Here is a 26,130-nt window from a genome sequence, read left to right on the forward strand (position 1 = left end):
AGAAATAATTTCTTTGAACAATCTAAAGAGTAATTACTAACAAATCCAGAAAATACTTTTATCAAAAACACCAAAACTGTAAATTTGAAAAATCGGGAATTTTAGATTGTTGTTTTAAACACTGACATAGAGATTGAAGCGAAAGGTAATATGGCTTTCCCAAGCCATTGGTGTATTGCCATTAACTACTAGATTGTCTCATTCTTTACAAGAGGCCTAACTGTTGGAAGGTAGAAAAACATGAAATTCATTAGTCGGTATAACTGAGCCTGCAGAGAGAAGTGATATTGAATGCCAGGGAAGGTTCTTAGATATACTTTAAAACTATTGTAGAGTTACAAGTGCCCTTTTTATGCTATTTTTTTTTTTTTATTTAGATTTTGCTACTGTAGAAATAAATTATTATTGTCACATCTTCTATGTGGTGTATATGCTTATCATGGAATTATAAAAATCAAGATTTTCCTTTTTGTTTTCTTTGTTTTGTGATAGGTAAAGATGTATTCCTAAAACTTATTCATAGTAGAAAATGTTGAAGATTTTAGTACTGGTGCTCTTATTCCTTTATAGAGTTAGATTTCACCATTTTTATCCTTTTTAATCAATACAAGAGTGTTTTTAATATAAACAGACTACAAAGTTATTGTTCTTTTAATGTACCACTTTTAACCAATTTTATAATGAATTTCATCAAAGTTATTTGAACTTTTTTTTCCAGTATTACAAAATTCAGAAACTATGCAGTTCCTACTTAAGTCTCTTGTTGCCTGCGAGGGAAACAGTGTCTCTCTGTTGCTCGGAGCTGTAAGTGGAGAAGTATCCGAAAAGTTTGGCCTCGGGGAAACCCTCACAGATGCCCTGTACCAGCTGCTTCTCACTCTCAATGCCAAGGCTACGACACCAGATCTCATTCTGACACCCATTGTTTCTTTTATAACTCCCGGTATGGAAATTTTTTTATTATCAATATGGTTTTTTAAATTTCATCATGAAGTATACTGCTATATACTGTACTGTACTATGGTTTTTTATTATACAGTACTTTAATAATTACTGCTCTAGTATCATTTCCAAGAGATTGAATATATTGTTTTCCTTTCCCTGTTGTTATTAACTTAGTACAGTATAAAATGTGATTTAGCTAAACATTTGAAACATTTTTAACAGGAAATTATCATTTTATTTGCTGTAATAACAATTTGCATCCTCTCACAGGAGGGTGGTGGAGTCCACCACTGCTTTCAGAACCATCGCTCTGCTTCTTGAATAGGGTCTTAGATTGTCCTACAGTTCTCAAAAAGTTTGCGGATTTAGGCGGGATGAAGGTAAGCGAATAAGAAAATAGTTTTAGTTTAAGATTTGGTAGTTTTGTCAATATTTCATTTAGTTATAATATCAGCATAAGAAAAACAGGTTATCATTATATTGATAGAAAATTTTTTTAAAAAGTTTACGGTAAACTTTGGTGTGAAATAGGTACATGAGCAGGCATCAGTGGTGCTTGAATATTTTGTTTTTTTAGTCAGAATTTCAACGAAATTATCACTGTAAAAACAAGGACTAGCAAAAATATTTAAAATAAAAGACTAGACTTTCATCTCATGTTGTTGTAAGAATATAAATATTTTTGTGCTATCATGTTAACATTTTGTGCGGAAGAATGGCTCGTTGATATCCAGTGGTTGCTCAGAAAAGATAATGGGGGTATGTAGTACTATTGCACTGGTATTTCAGTGATAGATGAGGAAGTTCTTTGAAAGGAAATTTATTCTGTTTGTAACTTCATAGTGAGAATAAAACTTAGATAGACTCTCTTAAATAAGATGGATGATACCCAAATTTCAAGGAGGGAAGAGACAAGTTGTCCGGAAGACCATCTTTTGCTATTGGTAATTTTTAAGTGTGTTATACACCTGTGCAAAATGAATAGGATAGGAATAAAGATTTCAATAGCACAATTTTTATGTACTTTATTGGACTAGGACCACAGTCTGTACTAGCAGAATTTGTACGTACATTGTAAGGATTACTTTTTTATGAAACCATAGAGAGGCGATTATGTACTGTCTGGTGTTGGAAGGGTTAACTTCAGGATTATATGTTGCCTAAAAGGGCTGACCTTACTGGAACTAGTATTGGTAAGGGTAATGGTAGAGCAGCCACGAGTCTTTTGTTGATATTTTATATTTAAACAAAGTTATATAAAAAATTATTCAACATTGATTATTTTTGTACAAGCACTGGATAATCTTAACAGAACCGTAAAATTATTATAGTGATCGTCAAGTGTTTCAGTATCAAGTCATATCAAGTTTGAATTATTTTTTTTCTTTTTTTTTTTTGCAGATGTTGTGGGAGAACCTAGTAAGCAGTGTTGGAATGATGGGTGGAGGACGTGGAGGTCTTGTAACAGCTGTGATGAATCACCTTGCACCACCACTACCAGTTTCAACTCATAATACCTCCTCAAATAAACGTAGTGAGCCTATAGATCAAACGGAAGGCCTTTACAACTTTGCTCCATTGGCTGTTGTTACTTCAAGTAATCCCACAGCTCGGCCTGCAAATGTTCTTGTAGACTCCAATCAACTTTTTCAGAGAACCAAGGTATTGTCATTTCCATTGAATTTTGATGTGAGTAGGTATGATATTTTTTCTCTTTTAAATGCTGAAGTCCACTGTTCAAAATAACTTCTGTCTTTCCAGAGTGCTCCATGGTCGTACCATTTCTATCCAGATGAAAGTTGGGTTGACCTCATTTTGACTTTACCTTGTGCTGTACTGCTGCATGAAGTTCACCTGTTACCTCACACAGTTTCACTTGTTTGTAAGTAATTAGTAGTTTTTCTTTTGTACACTATATTTATAATTGTAATATACATTGGTTTATGTCGAAATGTTCTTTGCAGTGGCTGGAGTATTATTATTATTATTATTATTATTATTATTATTATTAGCTAAACTACAACCCTAGTTGGATATACAGAATGCTATAGGGCCAAGGGCTCCAACAGGGAAAAGTATCCCAGTGATGTGACATTATTATTATTATTGTTATAAGCTAGGCTATAACCCAAGTTGGAACAGCAAGATGCTATAAGCCCAAGGGCCCCAACAAGGAAAAATAGCCCTGTGAGGAAAGGAGAGAAGGAAATAAATAAACTACAAGCGAAGAATAAACAATTAGAACAAAACATTCCATTTTATTAGATTAGACCCTTCACATATAAACTATAAAAACTTTAAAAGAAAACAAGAGGAAATGAAATTAGATAAAACAGCATACCCGAGTGTACACCCAAGGAAGAAAACTCTAATCCAAGACAGTGGAAGGCCATGGTACAGAGGCTGTGACACTACCCAAGACTAGAGAATAATGGGTTCACTTTGAAGTGTCCTCGTAGAAGAGTTGCTTACCATTGCTAAAGAGTCTTTTCTACCCCTACCAAGAGTAAGGTAGCCACTGAACCATTACATTGCAGTAGTTAACCCCTTGCAGCAAAGAAGAATGTGGTCCTAGCAGCTTCCAATATAGAGGCTGGAAGTCCTCCTTTAATTCTGAGTGAGTGTGAGACACTTTCATATAAGGACTCAGCAAAGGAAGACACCTAAAGACCCCATGGTCCTCCTTAGAGTTGGAGGACATTATGTCAGTGGAGATGCTCTTGTTAACCTTAGTAACTTAGAAGACTAGGTTTTCCTCTGTGGCCATCTGCTTCCCTGCTTGCCCTGCAGAGGAGGTCATCCTGAGACTTAGGAAGGTGGATTTTATCGCTGATCTCACCTTATGCTGTTCCTTCGTCTCTGGCTCAAGCTTCACCTATGACATCTTTGAATAAAGGAAGGAAGGAAGAACATTTGGCTTCTCGTCCCAGTCTAATTCCAACATCCTTTACGTTGAAGGCGAGTAGTACCCGCCTCCTTTAGGCCAAGGAGAGAGAGTGCCCTTAGAGCTCTCTCAAGGGTTTAATCTCTGCATTGAAGTCTTAAACGCTCTACTCCTTTGAAGAGGATTCTTCAAAATCTTTTCGTCCCAGTGGAGAAGATGCATCTAATCATCATGAGAACTAATGTTTGCACTCAACTGTTAAAGTTCATTCCTCTGATCATGATTGTTCTTGGACACACATGTTTACCCCCTCATTAGGGTGCACTCACCTGTTAACTCGCTTCCCCCCCTCCTGATCCTAATCTTTATCTAAGCATGCACGCTCTCTGGTTTGTGCCATCATGAGTTCACCTGTTGGTGCTCAATATTTGAAGGCACTTATGCTCACCTGTTAATGTGCATTCGTGCTTACCTCTTTACACACATTCTTTGTGTCTTTTGGGTTCACCTTCACACTCGTTTTTCTGTTCACGCTCACAAATGCTTCTGTTAATGTGTGCTCATTCTATGGTTCATGAGTCCTTGTCAAATTTTGGACTACCTGTGACTCAGATGCACTCATCTGCGGAAGTGAAATCTTTCGTTTGTGCACACTCGTGTTCATGATGAGCGCTATCCTGTGTACATAGTTGCCATTGTACAAACATTTCCATTAAGAGCTCTCTCATCGGAATTTGAACATGAGTAATCTGTTTGCACACATGAGCTACTCAGCCAATGTGCATTCATCTGATATTGACCCCTCAAATTTTCCTTTAAAGTGTGTGAGCACTTAACTGTTTGCACGCACCATGCGGCCAACAGGTCTTAATCCTCCAAGGAGTTGTCTTTTGCTCTCGCTCTACAGTGTGCGCACCCTTCAGGCTGAGCGCAGTCTTTTGATATTCTAGTGCACTCACCAGTGCAAGCACACTCGCCTCACATGATTCTTGGGAGGATTTTACGTCTTTAGGTCAACGAGGTAGACTAAGTGTAAATTTTCTTTCACATGATCGAGCCCCATCTAGCACTCACTCTTTTTCTCATAGTAGATTCCCTTTATGATCAGGTACTTTCGACAATTTTTAAATGAAATTCTGAATGAGTCTACTCTCCACCCCTTAGGAGTGAGGAGTCATTACACACAACCAACCCTTTGACACCTGACTCTTGGTCCTGCTCTGACAAAACCCATAAACTAAGTTGACATTCTTGAACTTTCTTGCCCTAATGAGGCAAATTGTTGGCTTAAGGGTCAAGGAAAGTGCCAGTTAAGGGGAGAAATACTGTACGTCGATAGACCGTCTCCTCAGAGCCCCACAGGGATTGAGACCCTCCTTAAAATGGCTTGGTCTCCTTGGGGATCAATTTTCTCCTGCCCAGCAGGTCAAATAGGATCTTACCTTCTTCTCTTTCAAGAAAAAAAAAGTTTCTGTATCCTGGAAGAGAATATCACATCTCTTCCAATTAACACAGCTGTCACAACATTTACCCTAGGTACTTTTGTCAATGGATGTCTGTATGGAGTGAAGAAAGCCATAGGTGACAGGAAGATAGAAGTGATAGAGGCAAAAGAGCATGCCAGAAATAGAATGAATGGCGATCGATAGTGACAGTTCTGATAGGCCTTGCTGTTACAGCTGCATGAGGAAGGAGGGCTGTGGCACCTTATCAGTACCAACCAAACTAGGCTGAGTCCCTCGTCGGGCAAAGTAGAATGAAAGAAAAATCCTCCTTTAATTTTTTTTATGATGGCTACCTCCTAGAATTGGGATAAGTGCCATGGTAGATGGATAGACTTCCGTCAAAAGACAAGGAGTGCATTTGACAATCTTTTCTGCCATTTGATTCGGCAAATGGGGAAGCTATGCCAATGGGTACCCTTCAAGCAACATCCTTGGGTGACCACTGGGCGGGAATGGTGGCTTACGTTGGTTCTTCTTAGGATCTCTCTAATCCTAAAAAAAAAAGAAGTTGACTGACCTTGTTCTGTCGGATAAAGGCCATTACCTCCGTAGCATTCCAGTCTGTAAACTAGTGGACTAACTATGTGCTTATGAAGTGGAGGATAGCTATAAATGAAAACTCATCATTTAGAATTAACTTTACAATTTGATGATACAGTGGTACCTCTACATACGAATTTAATCCGTTCCACAGCCGACTTCGGATGTAGTAAATGTTTGGATGTTGAAACGAATTTTCCCATAAGAATACATTGAAATAGGATTAATCCGTGGTTGAGCCCAAAAACCTATGATAACTCCTTAATAAATTACTACACGTAATTACACATGACAATATGCACACTAAATTAGATAATAGACATGTAAAAAAGAATAATTATCAAAAAATGATAAGAAACATGTTTTTAGCGTCACTTTACCTTAGAAAGTCCAGCGCAGGTGTAGTTGGTCTTGCTACGCAGAGAGGAGACGGACGGGCGGCAAGGAGGTAGAGAGGTTGACTACGATAAACGTACACTACCGTAACTTATTCTAACTTGCACTAAGTGAACTTTAACCAAACTTAGCTTATTTATTTTTTTATTTTCATATTAATATTTTTTTTTTAATTTTCTTTTTTTCTTTTTGATGATTAATTTTAATCACTTTCACTCTCTACTTAAAATTGATTGAATTTTTTTCTCTTCACTCTTTGCCGTTTTCTTTGAACCACTTCCTTCCTCTTCATCACGAGTTCGCTTCGTAGTTTTTTTTAAAGAAGCTATCGATAGAAAGTTGCTTGGTAAAGCTTTTCAGAATGTTTCGAAAATAAGTTAGGGAAACATCATCAAACTGTGCAACTACACGACAAACCTGCAATTTCTTTGGATGGTATTTGTCGATGAAGTCGACCACATCTTGATATTTTCCTAACACCTCTTTTATTTGCGCCGAACCTAACACATGTTCTACCTCCTCAATCCCTTCCTTGTCATCACTCGTGTGCTCAGACATAGCATGGAGTTCCTTGAGCTCCTCTGTAGTAAGTTCGTCGTGATGTTCTTTTGCAAGTTCACTCACGCTCAAAACGTGATTTATGTTTTTAGAGTCTCTCTCTCTCTCTCTCTCTCTCTCTCTCTCTCTCTCTCTCTCTCTCTCTCCTTGATGCTTAATCTCCATCAAACGTTCAGTAGTAACATTCTCTCTCTCTCTCTCCTCTCTCTCTCTCTCTCTCTCTCTCTCTCTCTCTCTCTCTCTCTCTCTCTCTCTCTCTCTCTCTCTCTCTCTCTCTCTCTACTCTCGTCTCTCTCTCTCTCTCTCTCTCTCTCTCTCTCTCTCTCTCTCTCTCTCTCTCTCTCTCTCTCTCTCTCTCTCTCTCTCTCTCTTCTCTCTCTCTCTCTCTCTCTCTCTCTCTCTCTCTCTCTCTCTCTCTCTCTCTCTCTCTCTCTCTCTCTCTCTCTCTCTCTCTCACATGCTTTTCAATAATTCCTTGCTTTACTTCTAAAGAAAGCATTTCCTTATTATGCTTTTCAATGATTCCTTGCTTTACTTCTAAAGAAAGCATTTCCTTATTCCTTTTCTCACCACTACCACTACCACTTGCGAAACTAAGCATTTTAGGACCTATGATTTACGTAAAATACCGTAGAAGGATGAACGTAAAAATTCACGATTAAAACGCAGTTAATAGCAGAATCCACTGGGCACAACCACACGAAGCCGACGAGAACAGAGGAATGTCCCAAGCCACGCTAATTGAGGGTCCCTCCGAGGTAGAAATGCTGCCTTCTATCAGCGGAAATAAAAAATACATCCGGCGCTATGAGTACCACCTACGCGTACGGGTATTGTTTACTTCGGGTGTTGAAAAAAAATTCGGGTGTAGAGTAGTAACGTGTTCGAATTGTACTTCGCGTGTGGAAAAATTCGGATGCAACCGGTACGACGAAAATTGCTTACTTCGTGTGTCGAAATAAAATTCGGGTGTAGAGTCGAAAAATTGCTCGAATTTTACTTCGGATGTTGGAAAATTCGGATGTAGATACGTTCGTATGTAGAGGTTCCACTGTATATTCCAGTAGGTATATTAGTTTCTCCGTTGACGGTCTGCCCAGTGGCAGAAGCTTAACCTAGAACCTGAACACTTTTTGGTTAATATGTTTGGATAGGAGTCAACATTCTTGCATCTCATCAGGTGCAGGTGTCTGGCCATCCCTGGATTTTACACCAGCTAGTTTTGTCGTAGAAAGTTCCTCCCTACTAAGAATAAGCCAATGATTAAAGGTCTAAATTTTTTATTCTTGTAGAAAGAAATCACAGTTGTTCCGGCACTATATACAAACTTTACGCGATGGCTGAAATCAGCTGTTAAAGTTTTTGTGAGGTATAACTACCCTCCACTAATTAGCGTAGGTGTGTAGCGTGGATAGACCAACCACCCAGCCCACACCAGCACTAGTAAACAACTGCCACTTTATTTTGTATCTGTAGAGTTAAGATGTATTCTTACTCTCCCATCAAAACCTTTTAACCGGCTTATGACTTAAAATAACGCAGAAAATTTTTGTAAATTCTTTTTCTTTTTAGATGGTGACTCCGACTTCCCTTAGATGTGGACTCCGTCACTTCCCATAGCGAAACAAGGGCAGCCACCACTGGGGAAGTTTTTTCTGTTGTAACTTGCAGCAACCCCTACCACATTGGGACTTTCCTCTCTTCCTGCTAAAGAAGGCTATCTGAGGGTGTTACAGTTTAATGCAGCATTCTGTATCTGCTCATCCTCTTTTTGCAGCTCTGGCATAGGAACGAGAGCAGTGCAGACTGGTTCCCTTCATGGTTTCCAGTTGGGGGTATTCCTTCGGGGTGAACCCAGAAACTGGCTTAGGTTATGTTTCACAGGCAGCTCTCAACTCCGACCTTCAACTTGAACACAGCCTGTTGACGGAAAGCAATTTTCCCTTCCGAGGACCAGTTACTCTCCACCAGCCATTGTGTAACAATCTTTTCCCCTTGCAGGGAGAATTGCCAACAGCAGCAACAGGGGTTGGACGCCTTTCCCGACCGCGGGAGAGACTTCCTTTACCCAAGTCGTTTCCCCCTGTGGGATTTCTTCAACAGGAATTGTATTTGTCCATGGCCTGCTCCTGCTCTTCGGAGCTCAGCGACGAAGGAGTTAGGTGACTGCTTGCAGTTCCTGCTCATCACTGTCATACCCTCATGGTACAAAACGAGTCTTGTGAGCAATTTCCCTTCAGTGTCTTTTCCGCAGATGGTGATGTTTGCCGACCTCTTCCTGTCGCTGCTTTGCTCCCAACAACGAGTCTCATAGGTTACAATTCTTTCTGCTTATTGCTGACATCATGATGTTCGATACAACAAAGCTCATGGAGTGCTGTTTAGCCCTCCTGGTTTCAACCTCTTACAAGGGAGAAACTACTCTTAGGCTATAACTCTTCGGGGTTATTACCTACATCGTGCCTAGATGGCAGAAGAGATTACATGAAGCTTAGTGAGGCCATGCGTCTTATGGTTTCAACTTCTTACAAGGAAGAAACTGATCGTAGGTTATAACTTCGGGGTTATCGCCATCATCCTGCCTGTTGGGCACAACAGTACTTGTGGAGCTTTGTGAGACAAGCACTACGGGACGTGCGCCTCATGGTTTCAACCTCTTATAAGAGAGAAACTGCTGTAATACAAGTACAGCACAGCCTTTTTCGTTCTTTTCCGAGGAGATGACATAAGGCTACTCGCCAACCACGTGTGGGGGTTAGGATGAGCATGATTACTTTGCAAAGACCTGAGTTTGGTGGAGAAGTCATGCACAGTGTTGCACACCCATCTACTGACCTCTAGCAAGGTGGGTGTGTGATCCTTTCCACCTGCCGAAGGTCTGCAAGCAACCTTGGTATCAAACACTACCTACACCCATTCTTACAGGTAATAGTCAACTCTTCTCGCCAGCGCTTGCTGACACCGGCAGCATTCGCTTGCAAGCCTAGACAAACCTGCCTCGTGTTTGTTTTCTTTGCATTCTTGGCCAACTAACCCCATGCATGCAAGACCTTCTTCATGTGGGAGACTAACTTCCCTGAGGAGGTTTACACAACTACAGGTGTTCGCTAACACCCATAAAAGGCTGAAACGAACTCCTTTAGTTGCACATGGTCTCTCACCAAGACAAAACCCTCAGGATTATTGTTGCAATACAGTTTACTGCCAATCACTTACAGCCACCACATGCCATCATTGTGCCCATCAGGCGCAACGAGTCTCATTAGACACTAAGTGTTGTGAAACATAATCATTCAGGGTTACTTTCTTGGGCTTGTTTTCCCTACTGAATGGAGAGCTCTTTGGAGCACTCACACAATGGGCAAGTGTACATACCTTTGCAAGGTTATTTTTTGCAAGCCTGTAGTCCCGAGGGGATAGTGTCAGCTTCTGCTTATGTTTACAAATGATAGCAAGTATTTACTTGCGGGAACACTTATCCCAAACACTTAATACCAACATAGATTTGATCGCTGCGCTGGCTGCATGTACTTTTCGTGGGCGCGAACATGGTCACTAACATGTTGATTCAGTGATGTTACAGCTAGTTGATGACCAAATTCAAGGGCTATAATGGTGCCATTTGTTGCATATACATTATGCCTGTAAGCTTAGGCTTGTTTTCGAACACTTACCGGGAGGCAAAGAAGTTAAGTTTGCAAGACCTCATCAGGCAAGCGATCTTTTACTGCTGTGTAAGGACTATGTACCATCATACAATTAGATCCCCACTCTCTAATAAATAAGTCATTAGATTCGATGGTTGTATTCCTTACGGGAAGTCAGGGTATGCATTACCCTCCTACCTTCCCGTACTCTGATATAGGTAGTCTACCTTCGAGTAGACTCTTCTTTCATTTTAGGCAGTTCCTTCCTAACATTCGTATAGGCCGTCTTGGTATTTAAAATACATAGACTCCAAAACTTTAAAATTCACTTAAGCAGATCTGTTCCCTGGGAGGGAACATTCAGAACTGATGCCAGAAATGCCAATCGGAAACAAAGAAATGCAAGATATTTGTTGTTTCTAAGGGATCTTGGTCATAGGAAGAAGGTCTCAATTGCGAACATTAATCAAAGTTCTCAAATCGAGCTCTTGACGCAACGAATCATTCGGGCTCTGCCTGTATTTTCGTCCCTCGTCCACAGTCTGTACAGTTTTACTTGTTCGTAGCTGGGCTTAAGCATACAATTGCCTGTTTGACAAAGGATTAAAGATACGTCTCAATCTTGCCTTTCAGAAGTAGTTGCGTATGATCAGTTGTTAGCGATTGGTCTTTCACAACGGCGATCGCTAAGGAGATTTGCTGTAATACCACGTTCCTCTAGGGAGTACTGGCTACTCTGGTATTAACGATCTGTAAGATTGAAGGCAGTTTGGAGGACAGGAGGGTTGCACGTCTTGACATCAATCTGCTTGAGATTTTTACTAGGTAGGCAATCTCTCGGCCCCTCTTAAGTAACCGATGATTTTTGACATTTCGCTTGAGAGTCGAGGATCTTTGTACCTTTCAATTAAACTTGCCAACCCTTTAGGTGTGGAGCAACAGACACAATCCCTGGCAGGCGTTGGTTACCCTACTGGGTATTTGGCTGATCAGGTAGCCCAGAGCTTATCCTAGTTGAAAATAAGTTGTAGAGGAAAACTATTCCTCCCAGATAGGTTGCTGGTACAGCCCGTCTCCTGCAAGCTTACTTGCCTTTTTATGAGCTAATACCTCCTGTAGGAGTGCATAACACTACCCGCCAATCTTTTTCGGAAGGCATGCTGTACGAGAGTACTCTGGTCAATTCCACTAAGGCGTGAGCACAGACCTGAGTCTTGCAAGGAAATCTTGCTCAGCATTGTGCACCCATTCACCGAGCACTAGCAAGGTAAATGGGCAAGCTCCTCCACCTGAGGAGGTCTGCGTGATATCTAGGTCACTCGTTATTTTAATGGCATAGGTAGGTACTCCACAGGGCCGAACCATGGTCGGTCTCCCTACTCAGAGATGGATACATAGTTCCACCCACGCTCCCTCACCCTCTTCTGACGCTACATCCAACGATGTTAGATTTTTACAAGAAGGGGTCCGCAAAGGAATGGGCCCTTCTGGTGGAAGTTCAGGCCACACTAGGGGAGAACGCTCTTCAAGAAGTTCCGGACAGGCATCTAGCCTTCTACAGTCGGTGATTTCTTGTAGAAAATGTGGCTGGAGGCTAGAGGTTAGGCATTAATCTCTCAGCCCTGAACGAGTTTGTCCAAGAAACTCTGTTCAAGATGAGTACGGTCTAGACGGTTAGGTAGACTGTCAGACTTGAGGACATCATGATATCGAAAGACCTCAAGGATGTGTACTACCAAATCCCCATTCATCCATCCTCAATGAAGTACCTGAGATTCACATTAAGCGGATAGATATACCAGTTTAAGGTGCTGTGCTTCAGCTTGACCATAGCACCTCAGATGTTCACTCTGCTCATTACCATAGAGTTCACCTGGATTCACAAGAATGGCATTTGTCTCCTTCGTTATCTAGACAGTTTTCAAGTTATAGCAGACTCAAGGGGAGACCCTTCTCCACCGAGACAGGCTTTTTGCCTTTTGTCAGGACCTGGGGATTTTGGTAAATTATGAAAAGTCTCACCTGCAACATTCTTAAGAGATGGTATATCTAGGGATGAAAATCCTGACCAAACTAGGCAAAGGTTTCCTGTGTGAGGAGCAAGTAAAGAGACAGACAGGTATCTCAACCTTGTCTCTCGTGGGACAAGATGTCAGCAGACCTTTGGCAAAAGCTGCTGGGACACCTAACTTCTTTTGGGAAGTTGGTTCCCAACAACTGTCTACCCAATTGTGCCCCACAATGGTAGCTTATGGTCTCAGCACTTAGACCCAACGAACACCTCAATGCCTGTAGGTCTAGAGCAGAAGAGAGACCTGAGTGGTGGGTGTCAGACGCCAACCTGCTCAGGGGAGTAGACCTTTTTCACCCTCAAACATTTCTATCAGCTCCTTTCAGGGTACTTCGTAGTGCTGAGAGGCAACAACACTACGGTGATGTCACACCTAAACAAACAAGGAGGTACTTTTCACAGCAGCTGGCGGTGGGAATCGTCAGATTGACAGAAGACAACTCGGTAAATCTATCTTTGTCTCAGTGCCACTATTCCAATAATAGTGAAGTTTTTGGTATACCTCAAGGAGGATAAACTGTTTGGTGTCGGCAGTGAAAGGCTATTACTCGGCTTTAAGCCTCGATTTTAAACTGAACATAGTTAATGTTGACTCCTTGATGGAATCGTCTCTCATATGGAATTTCGAGCCCATCGGCATCAGTCAGAAGTCAGACCACCATCTTGGAATGGAATGAAAGAACTACGCTCACTGAAAGATGCACCATACAAACCTCTTCATCATGCATCACATCGTGACTTGACCCTGAAGACAGTCTTTCTCCTAGCCCTGGCCTCTGCCAAGAGAGTAAGCGACTGACATTGTTTGTCCTATGACATTGCCTATGCAAGGGGATGGGGGTAAATGACACTCGGTTTCATCCCTCAGTTGTAGCTAAGACTCAAAATCCAGCTGTAGCGAATCCTAGATTCAGGCCCTTCTGGATTCAGAATTTCCATTCTGTAACAGATGACCCAAACCAGCTGTTACTCTGCCTTGTGAGGGCACTGAAGAAATACTTAAAAAGACCCTCCAGAGCCTGCCCTAAGATCAGCAGGGTCTTTGTGAGCACTGGTAGAACCAAGAGAGAGGAAGATTACAAAGAACTCTTCCTGGATTAGATAGGTAATTGAGAGAGTCAAACAACCAGGCTCCTCATCTCCCAGTTGTCATTGCAGTGCTCATGACATCAGGGATGTCAGCACATCTCTGGTGTTCAAAAGAATTTCTCTAGACGCAGGTTTTACAAGTGGGCATGTGGAAATGGCAAATAACGTTCACCGCCCACTACATGCAAGACATACCCCACAGGAACCTGGACACATTCTCCATTGGTCCTGTGGTAGCTACAATAAACGTGGTTGCAAGCACCGCGGCTCCTTTTTAGGACAATTAGCTTTCGGTTGAGAGCAGATGTTACCCGCAAGTAAGTCTAGGATAAATTTGTGAGTGACTTACTACTGTACTTCTATTACATCCTCCCCTCTCTAGGGATTCAAGGAACTCTGCAATCTTACCTCCTCTGACTGTCCTTTGTGCACGTCCCCATTTTCCAAGCGAGCCGGAGTCGGCCAATGTCAATGTTTTAGTGAAGAGCTTATCTCCAAAATTACAGCTAGCACTGATTGCCCAGTCCATCAACCTATAAGGCTCAGGAGGTATCAGGGTGCCCTTTAAACAGCCTTTGCAATGCAGAGTTTCATCTTGGGACAATCACCAGCCAGTTTGTTTTAGGACTTCTACCCACCATGTAGTGAGTCTCCCATGTAAAGAGTAAGGTTTCTACATAGTGCTGGAAAAAAGAAATTGGTATTTTACCTAACCATACAAATGTGGAGCTCTTTACTCATACTGTTCCTGCCATCATCTTTCCCCGGTAAGTCCTGCTGCAATTGTAAAGTGACTTATTTAATAGTGCTGTTGTGAGCGGGGTGGTTGGTCTATCCCCACTAACTAGCGGAGGGTAGTTACACCTTGCTAAAGCTTTAATGGCCAGTTTTAGCTATCGCCAAAGTAATACTCCTATGTAAAAAGCTCCAGGTTTTTAGTTAAGAAAAATACAAATTATTCCAAATTTGTCATATTTAGAAGGTAATTTGCATTTTTCCTAATTATAACATAGAAACCTGAGTCCTTTTAACTTAACTTTCCACCCCATCCATCCATCAATTCATAGATGAAGCTCAAAGTGGCGACTCAGTGAGCTGGCTAGGGGATGGAGCTTTCCCTCTACCCACCAGTAACTACTGAGAGGATGTGATAAATCTAACTGATGAATTTCCAACTTCACTAAAAGCATACTATTATTTTTATAGAACTCAGGTTTTTATAGGTAGGAAAACTAAATTATTTCCAAAATGTTTTTATTGAAATTGAGAAATTTTGTAGAATGCAATTTTAGAGTTCCAGTATTATAATAACAGTGTTTCATTTTTTTAAACTTTTTTTTCTTTTCACTTTCAACAGCTTGTCCGTCAGCCGTTTCTGTAGAAGTAGGCGTTGAAGGAGGTTACCTCATGCCAGTAAGTGGCCCCCTGAGCACTGCTGGATTGTCCCGAGTACGTTTGGTACTCCCACGCCCTGTAGTTGCTTCAATTGTTGTTGTTCGCCTCCATCGACCAAGAGATTCTGCAACTCTTGGACTGTCACAGCTCAAATTGTTAGGTACTACAACATTCCGAGAGGCCTTGAGGGGGCTCCATGAAAACTCCTTATCGGACCATACTCCACACAGGGCAAGGTACTTGAATTTAGATTTGTTGGTATAGTTCTTGTATACAGTATAAGGAAAAAGAAAATATTGTCATTGCCTCTTTACACTTGAAATTTGACGAAAAGATTTTTTTCCCTTTGTCAATATTATTACTGTTATTGTTATTTTTTATATATAGTTTAACCATACCTGTGAGATATTCTTAAGACATCAACATAACTATAATTGAATTAATAAACTGTTGTCATTTCAGCATGTGGTGGTTAAGACTCATCCATCAGTGCATGTTTCATGTAGAAGGAGGTAGAAATATTGGCGCTGAAGCTGGAGCCTCGGTGAATGGTGTAATGGAAGCATGTATTACCTTACTGTTGACTCCACCAGGAACTTTACATTTGGCTTCTTCAGGGTCTGATCCACTAGAAGACACTACATTGGCCTTAGCGAGGAGGTCACCTCACCTACTTCACACACTCATCATGACACTGCTAACTCATCCATTACTAAGACTGCCTTCAGGTATGTAGTGTAGATTTTTGGAAATTATAATTATTATATAATTATGGGCAAATTGAATCAGTTTTAGAAATAGTAATTTGCATTTTTAACTATGATTGTGTTGTCTGTTGTTTTTTAGGTGGAAATAGCCTTGATGCAGCCATAGCTTTACTCTATGAGTTATGCGTAGGAAGCAGCAACATGGAAGGTGTCTCTGTCCTTCTGTCATGGCTCCATCATGTTGTTATGCAACCTCTCCCCTCATCATCACCTATGAGCAGTAATTATAGTCTGGGAACTCAGCAACCTCCTCAACAATTATCACCTCAGTCTCCAGCTGGAAATCTGAATGGCAGTGTTAGCGCAGAAATTTTGCACTGTATTGCTGCTGTTTTGTGGAATACTGTACATGATACTACAAGTCATATTACTGATGAATTGTTCAGGTAGGTTTTCTTATTATTTCTTGCTTGAAGAAATATTGAATGGCTGTCATTATATAACTTTTTGGGAGGATTAATGTACCCTTACTTCAGATATTTGTTGGGAGCAGTACATGCATTCCTATTATTAGAACTGTATTTATGTTTAGTGTACCATTTTTTAATTATTTTTTCAAATTTTGGTCAGGAGCTGATTGATTTTGTTAACAGTTAAAGAAATATTATTTAAATGTAATGCAAACTTTTTTTAATCATGAAGTCAGTGGTATATGTAACATGATGTTTTATTTAGTCCAGTCCATGCATAGGGGAAGTAAATAATAGGTAAAATAAGAAAGTGTCATAAACTTTAATTATGTTATAGTCCTTTCTTCTGTTGGAAGATGTTAGGAGTCAGTGAGAAAATGAAGCATGAAAATAATTTGAAAACATGAATAGCAGAGAGATAAAAAGTTGCTAAATCCTATAGTCCAGGTGTCATTGATTTTTGTAAGGGGAATGTAGAAAGCTATGCCTGATATGTGTAATATAGCCTGCCCAAGAGGCATCATTATCCAAAATTATTCCTTTAATAAGTTTAACAAAGATCTATGGTCTCAAGTGGAATATTAAGGCAATGGAAAGCTGGGATTATATTTACAAGGTTTGGGAATCATCATTAGCCATAACTAGTCCACTGTTGAACAAAGGTCTCAGGCATGTCCTTACCCTTCCATCTGTTGTGGTCTTTCAATGCAAGTTATACACGCAAATTTTCTTAGTTCATCAGTCCATCGCCTTCTCTTCCTTCCCCTGCTTCATGTTCAATGTTTGGGAATATACTAAAACTGAGGACGGATATCTGTGCTATAAAGTTAATTGAGGGATTTGCATTTGACAAGCAGGAATGTGGTGGAATTAATTTCTAAGGAAAATGTCATAAATAGGCAAGATAGAAATTCAAGCAGGAAGTGTTCAAAACAAGGTGGTGAAAACTCATTATATGTCTAACCCATCAAGGAAAAATTATATGAATTTTAATCAGAATGATAAGTAGAGAATTATAACATAGACTTGCCATTGTTGCATACTTTTTGGAAAGACCTTAACACCACAAATTTTTTTTTCAAATTTATCACATTTCAATGTGTTTGTCAATTCTCAACATTGCAAAGGAAATTACTTTCTTTAGTATGTAAGATCAGGATAGTTGAGCTCATTTTATTAACGGATAACTTTTTCTTTGTATTCCCTGCTTTAGGCAATCCTTTTATTATTGTTGTTGGATTATGTAATCCAGCTTATTTGCCCAACTTGGAAATATTAGTTTTTTTGCCAGCTTCTCTTAGTCTCCTAAGTATTGTTTCATAGTATTTTCTTTTTCATGCATTTCTTGTGATGGTTCCCTCTTAGTTCTCAATTTTTCTCCAACACCACTTGTGCCTATTTTTTATCTTTCATGTAACAGTGAATTCCTGAGCTAGTCCAATGATATGTTACACTATTATTGTTAAACTAATTTTATATTACAGTAACAATATTTTGAAGGGAAGACAATTTTGTAGCAGGTATGAAGCTGAAGATTATTGAAAGCAGAATCATGTGTTTACTTGTATATAGAGGAAACAAAGATGTAGTTGTACATTTAAAATGACTAAGTTTTGTCAAGAATTATGCTCATAAATATTTTTATTATTATTCCAGACATGTGTATGAATGGTCAGAGAGAAGTGAGGGCGAGCTGAAGATTGGTTTGGATCACATCATGTGCTCCATGTGTCATGTTCGCCCACAGCTGTTTACACAGCTACTCATAAACATGTCTGTATTGACAGTAATTGATAACAATCAGTCAATCACTGACGACCGGTGAGTTTGGGCAATTGATATTTGTTGAAGTTGAAGTATTGCAAGAAATTTCAAGAGCTCAAATATTTGTGCGTAAATTGTATGGTTTGAAAAATGGAAGGAGATACTTTTTACAGTTTTTTTCGCTCAACACTTCTATTATCCATTTATTGAAATATATAGCTTTTATATCTCATATTTAGATTTCTAATTGATGTTTCCATATTTCAATGTTCAGAAAAGACAGAGAGGCAGAGATCCGAGCTGCCAGAACTGATGATATGAAAGAGGGCGTAGAAGGGTCGTCTGGTGCAGTTGAGGAAAGGTTGATTCTTCAAGATCCAAGCGTTATTTCCCTCACACCTGCCCACTTACAAACTCTAGCCACAGTTGCCCAGTCACCTCAGGCAATCCATTTGATGCTGGATTCAGGCTTTCCTCTGTTACTTGTGCACGGAATACTAGGTACATTCAATAGTATTCAGACTGTTTATTATTCATTAGAATTAAAAAATAGATAAATGTTTATTTGTAAGTTCTATTAACCCTTTTACCCCCAAAGGACGTACTGGTACGTTTCACAAAACCCATCCCTTTACCCCCATGTACGTACCGGTACGTCCTTGCAAAAAAATGTTATAAATTTTTTTTCATATTTTTAATAATATTTTGAGAAAATTCTGGCATTTTCCAAGAGAATGAGACCAACCTGACCTCTCTATGACAAAAATTAAGGCTGTTAGAGCAATTTAAAAAAAAAAATATACTGCAAAATGTGCTGGGAAAAAAATAACCCCCTGGGGGTTAAGGGTTGGAAATTTCCAAATAGCCTAGGGGTAAAAGGGTAAGAGTTATGTTTAATGATGTTTTTTTTAAATTTCAGAGTGGTGCAAAACAGAAGTTTTACATCAGGTTGAAAGTTGTACCTCTTCAGGTGCAAGTGAGAGTGCGACAGATCTTGAGAAAGCTAGCGTTGCTGAAAAATCCAAGAGTGCAGAGGATGCTTTGTCATCAGCCACACCACAAACTCCTCCCCAAATCGCAGCTGCAATTGTTCCTACTTTGAGTACATCTCTTGTGGCTCATACGTTGCACACCCTTGCAGCCCTCTGTGCAGAACCCCCCATGAGAGATTGGTTGGGGTCTGCCGAAGGCTCTGTGTTTTGGTTACCGTTGTTGACTGTTTTAGGTAAGTTAATGACTGCAGTTTATTTGAATTAGATTGTGCAAATTTTTAATTGATTGGTCAATCAGTAGAATATTTAGAAATTATAGTAATTCATTCAAATCTACACTGCTGTATATTTTTCGTAGAAGGTGACCTTTAAACCAAAAAATTATCCCCTTAAGTAAGGGGTTATCTTATACTACCATTTTAGAAATATAACCTTGAATTGTTGGTGATGTTTATCAGAAGGCTAGCCTTCTGACATACATGAAGAGATTCATATTAAGAAATATTACTTGCTAGTGTATTTCCGTGCTGTATTCGGTTTGTTTTGATTTGACCAATTCTTAAAGTAATTTTTTTTTGTAAATCATTTAATTTTTATTTATTAATTATGTCATCTTAGGGTGAAAAACGTAAGCTTGTTAATCTCAAGTGCTAGTATTGTTGTTACCCCAGATATTTGGCATATAGTATATAGAAGGCCTTTAGTGTATAGAATTTGGTATTTTGCTTTATTCTATGTGGAAATATAGTGGATACAGCAGACTATAGGTGATAATGGACACCCCTTCCCACTTTTAGTTTGTTATTGGGAGGTTTACATGCATTTTTTGCTATTAGAATTTAGTTATTTCTTATGTATATTGGAATCTTCAAGACAAATAGAAATTAAACCATCACTTTTTACCAATAATTCAGTATATTAATCCCATTAATTCATGAATGAGATTTTCTTTTATAGTTTGGATAAAATCAGTTTCTTAACCCCCTTCCCACCCATATCCTATTAGATTAACATCTATGTAGTTGCCTTGCAAAATTAGTATTACAGGAATGTTAATGTGTTATATTTGGGAATTTATGTTCAGTAGACTGAAAATGGCTTAGTGTGAGAATAATGTTACTAAAATGACAGTTTGACCTAATCTTTGATGCAATGAAATAAAAAGAAGGATCCTGTTTGGTATTTAATGCTGATAACTAAAATATTGTATAAATTGTGCAACCACAGAACATACCTTTACCCTTATTTTTTAGGGAAGTAATATAATTAATTAAAAATGGTTGAAGTTTTGAGTTCTATGCCTTTGTAAAATTATGATATACTGCACTGTGCATTTTATTTTACAAATTTATAACCTAGATTCAGCATGTCTTGTGTTTGAAGCTGTCATGAATTAATTATTCTTTCTCTCACATAGCCATACCTTTTATTTTCCGTACATCATATTACAGTATTACAGCATTATTATTGTTATTATTATTATTATTATTTTTATTATTATTATTATCATTATTACTATTAAAGTTATGGTATAATTATTGTTAATGATTGTTGAAAGATTTTGATACTAAACTTGAAAATAGACAAGTTACAGACTTATTCTCTATTGGTGGTATACATTTGTGGTTATTATATTGTTATTCTTGAATTGGATACAGAATAATTTCCTTTTTTACAAGTTATAGTTGAGTTAGGAGGAAGTATAGTAGAAAAGAATTGACACTTTTATGGATGGATTAAAAACAAAAATCTATTATGGTTAATCATTTCAGGAGATCCTTTAGTTCGTGGAAGTGAGCCTCTGATGCGTGGGTCAGGGCCATCAAGTAGTAGCGATAGTGACTATAGTAGTGTTGAAGATGCCACCATTCATCTGATGCGACAGTGCTGCCACAACCATCCTCACAATCAGAATTTGTTAGCCTCTACACTCTGTCACCTAATTCAGAGACAGAATATTCCTCCCCCAGGTAAGGTTATTTTGATGTTCATCTTTGATACCAGCAGACCTAATATTTTTGGTCTATCTATCTACCAAGGCATTTTCTTAATTTTAGGGGGTAGCCGACATAAAAAAAAGAACAAAAGGGGACTTATCTAGAAAGAAAAACTGCACAATTAGCACTGCCACAATCAAAAGTTTTAAATGCTCTATTGTGGCATACTCCTCTTTGTAGTATAATTCAGCATTATTAGAGCTTCATACACCAACACATAAGGGTCATCAGCAGTATGTATTTATAGCCACACTCTCTCTCTCTCTCTGTCAAAGGAAGCAAATGGATATTTTCATTACATTTCGGTATTATGTAAAGTCCATTCAGTATTACTAATGAGTAGTTTTATATCTTTCGACGGCTATTTATTGTGAAATTATTTCGGAATAACATACCATAGTTACTTCAATGAATATGAAGTTGTTCTTTTAAACACAAAATCACAGTGCTTTACCAATCATCATCCTCTCCTCCTATGCCTATTGACGCAAAGCTCAAGGGCTTTGCCATTATTTAGAGAAAATTATGCAAAACAAATTTCTGAAAAACTATTCTATAATCACTTCACAATGAATGGAAAAATATTTTGGCTGTTTAGAGTAAAATACAATAGAAAATAAAGCAAACTTTTGACAAATTTAATCTTTAATCAGAAGTAAAACAAATAAACATGGAAATGTAAGTTATTATAGAGTAAGTGAGCATTTATAAGTAGTAGTGACAAATTTCATAAATAGAGTAGCAGATCCGCTGCTTCATAGTGAAGGGGTTAATTCGTTCTTTTAACACAACCTTACCATCTAAAGAGAAGTTATCCATCTTTTTGCATATATTCATCCACTTGTGAAATACTGATAACTTTCACCATGTATAAGTACAGATCAATAGTACTAAAGTGTACTTCCTTACTTTCTTTGATAATAGGATAAAAATTTTACTTACAAACTTGGAATTGCAGATAGGAAATTAATGTATTTTTATATTTTCAATTTGCTTAATTACACATTTTTGGTAAGGGGCAAAAGGAGGTCAGGGTTTACATTGTTCCGTAGTGAAGAATTGGGAGTTTATTTTTACACATTTGCTGGTTGTTATTACTAGAAATAAGTTAAATGAGGTCACTTGAGATGCATTGTAAAACTTACATTAGTTGGTTAAATGGTTTGTAGCTAAATGAAAATGGAACATGGTAATGTTAGAGATGTTAGATCGTTATGTGGGAAGAGTTGAGAGTTGTCAACAGCAATATTCTGTTTTGGTTCATTGTGGTTCTCTTGTTGCAGGTGGTGTGAGCTACTTACACTCACTCTCTGGATTTACCAGGCGACTTGTATTGCAGTTGCTGTTAGAAGGGGAAAGAGTTGTGGTACACATAAATAGCCCACAGGGAGGACTAGCCTCACCTATGGGTTGTAGCTTACCTCCTTTAACTCAACATCCCAAGTTTGGTGCCGGACACAAAACGAGATTGTTGAACCTACCTACGACAACAACCATGATGGAAATCATCAAGATGGTTACTGGTGAGTTTTTATTTTCAAAGAGATATTGCAGATATAAAGTGTTAAAGGTGAAGTAGCTGTTGAAGAATTGGTTTGAGGTATGTTGACATGGTTCTTATTTAGTAGATTAATTCAATTTTGAAAGATCTGTTCTTAACATTAGTGAAAACAAATATGTCAATTATAAACAGCCTTACGTATATGCAACAGAAGCTAGTTGTTCCTCTAACAATATGGAATAAGGAGCCTCCACTTGTTCCTTACAAACATTCTATAATGCCTTACTACTCCATCATTCTTGTTTGACTCTTATATCAGTACCCTTGCTGGTTGTGCAAAAATAGCATGTTTTTGTATTTTAGCAAAGTGTTATCCTTTTTTTATAATTGTCTGTTCTTCTTTTTGTAATTTATCAATATGGCAATGCTTCACCTACTCCTTCGAAGTTTTCTATGAATGTGCTGAGGTTTTTTTTTTCTTTTTAGGGATTTTCAGTTAATATTAATTCAGGTTAATTTTCGGGAGAAAAAAAATGTAATTTTTTTTCCTTGCTTTTATCTTAGAATATGTTTTGCTACATGATGGTAGAATTATTCGTTAGCCTAATTATTGCTTTTTTTACGTGAATGTTATTTCTGTGAACCTCCCTATTATTGATATATATATAAACTGGTTGTTCATGAATTCTTACTTCAGTATGCAGAGGGATATTAGGATCCAGACTGCCGGCAGAGTCGTGTATCTTGGAATTTGATAGTTGTATTGAGCTAACCGGATCATGGCAAGAGAGTATTCAAAATAGAAGGACCTGAATTAATTTGAGGGAGCGAGGTCAAGGAGAGGCTATCAAATATAATGCATTTTGTACCAACAGAACCCTTTATGAGTGATACACTAGAACTGTTAAACACAACCTGAGGAGATAAGGATCACTGCATTTGCCCAAAGGCTCACTGGCCTCCTCAGATGGGAAAAAAGATAACAAAATAAGCAGAAAGCTTTTTAAGTTCATTACTATTAACCCTAGCAAAACTTGGTAATCGCTAAAGTGGCATTAGCATCCTCACTCAGTAATCAACTAGCCTAGTATTTTCTGGAGTTTCCCTTGAACTTAGATAATTTCCTTTTACAACTGGAATCTTTTACGTGGTCAGCACCTAATTAACATATTCCTTTGTTTGGGAAGCATTAAGGAACTGCATTCCTCACAGTGGTTATTGAACTAACTTTTTCATCCATGTCATATGACACACAATGATCATTATTGCCCAGCAGTATATCTTCTGCACAATCCACAAAAGAATGCATAGCAAAGCCAGAAGAAGACATAACCTGTCAATCTCTAGTAATTAATAATTGGTTTTTAATTAACGTAATTATATAAATCATAGTCTTGAGCATGGTAGAATGACTGCGTTTCTATGAGGTGACGAAGAGGAGGCAAGGCTAATTCAAGGGGAAAAAATGGGAATTATTTCAGTTTTATAGTAGACATGTACATTTAACCATCTCTGAGAGAGAAACAAGGTGCATTAGGGGAGTAGATAATTTTTATTTTATTTTATTAGGATTTAGTTAGGTTTCATAAATGCTTCATTGCTTTCAAGACAACTCGATCAGTTCACTGTAGGCATTACTAGGGGGTTTGTTGCATTATCTTTTGGACCTCAAGCTGTACTCACTTTATAGCCTTCTACCATACCTGTGATCCTGCTTCCTTTCTTCCTATGCAACCTTATTTGCATTTTGATTACCATCCTGAAGCAACTGTCTCCAGGTATTATAAATAAGTGTATAGAAAATGTAGTCCTATAACCTCCTATACTGCCAAGCAGTTTGAGATAGAAGTTGGTAGAGCCCTGTACCAAAGAATTGCTCTTGGATGGACATAATAATTAGAAATTTTCTCCAGGGCCCTGTCCCCTCCTCTTGTTACACACACAGGGTGGCGGATGTTATTTGGTTACATTGTGTGTGTGACGCCTGCATCTTGGAAATGGACATGTTGGCCCATATTTATTTTGAGCAGGGGACGGGTGTGGGCCTCGTAGTTGCGTTACACTAGAGCAGCTCTGGCAACAGCTTTCAGAATCATGGGCCTTTTCTTGCCAACATTCCATAAATGACTGAGGATGGGCGGGCACACAGGTACAGAGAGGGTGACCATACAGTACTTGGGCAGGAGAGCAACCAAAGTGGTTAGGTGTACTTCGTAACTCAAGAGGCCACAATCAAAAGCCTCTCGGTCAATGTTTCCTGAAGGGGCCATTTTGAGGATCAAGTGCTTGACAGCTTTGACAGCAGCCTAGGCATGTCCATTAGACTGCAGGTAGTATGGCGATGAAGTTATGTGGTGTACACCCCAACGCTCTGTGAAGTCGGCAGACTCTTTGGTAGTAAACTGGGGTCCTCCATCGGTGCGTAGATGCAGGGGAACACCTACCTCTCTCAAATAGTGGAAAACGTCTCCGTATGGTTGAGGAGGCAGTTGTGTTGCTTTCGCAAGGAACGATCACAGACCAGCCAGAGAAGCAGTTGGCGGCAAGGAAGGACTTCCCCTTCTGGAAGAAGTTCACCGATACTGACTCGAAGTGCCTCGATGTGTGGTCATCGTGGTGAAGAGGTTCTTGCTGTTGGCTGGAAAGTAGGACTTGGTAGGGCTTGCAGGCAACGACTGTATTTGCAGTCAGAGTCTATCCCAGGCCAGAAGACACTTTGTCGAGCTCAACGTATAGTAGCCTCAACACCTCGGTGGCTGTCATGAAGTCTGGTGAGTGTGTGACGACATAGAGCGGCAGGCACTAGTATTCTTGATCCATAGAGCATGGGGATGTCGTCAGTAGAAAGGGCTGCTCACATCCTTCAACATGGTAGTGTATGCATGTTGTACGATTTGTGGGAAATCCGGACATGATGTAAACATGAAGGCAAATGTGGTCAGGGTTGGCTCGTGCTGCTGTTGACATGTCCTGGAGAGTCCGGTCGACGTTAACGATTGTGGCATCCTCTTTATGGGAAGCTATTATGACATTAACGACAAACCTGACGTGTGACGTTACCTCAGCACAGCCCATCATATCTTCAGATGTGGTATAGGTGACAGATGCACGCGAGAGGGGCATCTTGAATGCATAAAGACCTGCCAGTGCACCACATTGCAGTAAATTGGTCATGTGACATAACTTCCTTCATTCGCTGAAGCCGTGGATTTTTTATCATGTCTAACTTGTAGCAGTTGATAATAGGCACATGTGGACGATGGACCATTTACAGTGTGAAGGATGGCAATCCTTGGCGGTACAAGCAGCACTTTTAAAGGGCCCAAGAAATAGCGAGCATCTCCAATTCAATCGTTGCATACCTCATCTCGGTGTCTGCAAGAAAGCAGGATCCACACTGAACTACTCGGAGGTGTCTGGAACTGTGGTCTTGGAGGAGAGCTTAGCTTATTCCATAGAGACGAGATGTGTCTGTGTGAAGAATGATTGGCAAGGTTGGGTCAAAAGATGCTAGAACTAGAGGGCTTGGTCATGGTCCAGTGTCCAAGTAAAAGAATGCTTGGGGCTCACAAGTGGGCGAAGGGCCTGTGCAGTTATAGAGATATCTGGGATGAACTCTGCCATTTGGTTAAGTAACCCCATGAAGGAACATAAGCCCGTCAAGTCGGA

The 26,130-nt window shown here is 39.3% G+C and overlaps 1 protein-coding gene across 5 annotated transcripts in view; it reads left to right on the top strand.

Moving 5' to 3' along the window:
* Bruce (BIR repeat containing ubiquitin-conjugating enzyme) overlaps positions 1–26,130 on the top strand; it is a 241,074-nt gene that overhangs the window by 167,627 nt on the left and 47,317 nt on the right. For all 5 annotated transcript variants that reach the window (XM_068364131.1, XM_068364132.1, XM_068364135.1 and 2 more), the window contains 12 exons: positions 719–943; positions 1,216–1,325; positions 2,347–2,607; positions 2,707–2,827; positions 14,993–15,266; positions 15,493–15,758; positions 15,877–16,183; positions 17,864–18,028; positions 18,246–18,472; positions 18,891–19,196; positions 20,736–20,933; positions 22,244–22,483. In XM_068364131.1, coding sequence (XP_068220232.1) covers positions 719–943; positions 1,216–1,325; positions 2,347–2,607; positions 2,707–2,827; positions 14,993–15,266; positions 15,493–15,758; positions 15,877–16,183; positions 17,864–18,028; positions 18,246–18,472; positions 18,891–19,196; positions 20,736–20,933; positions 22,244–22,483 — 2,700 coding nt within the window. The remainder of the gene's footprint in view (positions 1–718; positions 944–1,215; positions 1,326–2,346; positions 2,608–2,706; positions 2,828–14,992; positions 15,267–15,492; positions 15,759–15,876; positions 16,184–17,863; positions 18,029–18,245; positions 18,473–18,890; positions 19,197–20,735; positions 20,934–22,243; positions 22,484–26,130) is intronic.

The sequence above is a fragment of the Palaemon carinicauda genome, chromosome 41 (genome assembly GCF_036898095.1).
Source record: "Palaemon carinicauda isolate YSFRI2023 chromosome 41, ASM3689809v2, whole genome shotgun sequence".
NCBI classification, from domain to species: Eukaryota; Metazoa; Arthropoda; class Malacostraca; order Decapoda; family Palaemonidae; genus Palaemon; species Palaemon carinicauda.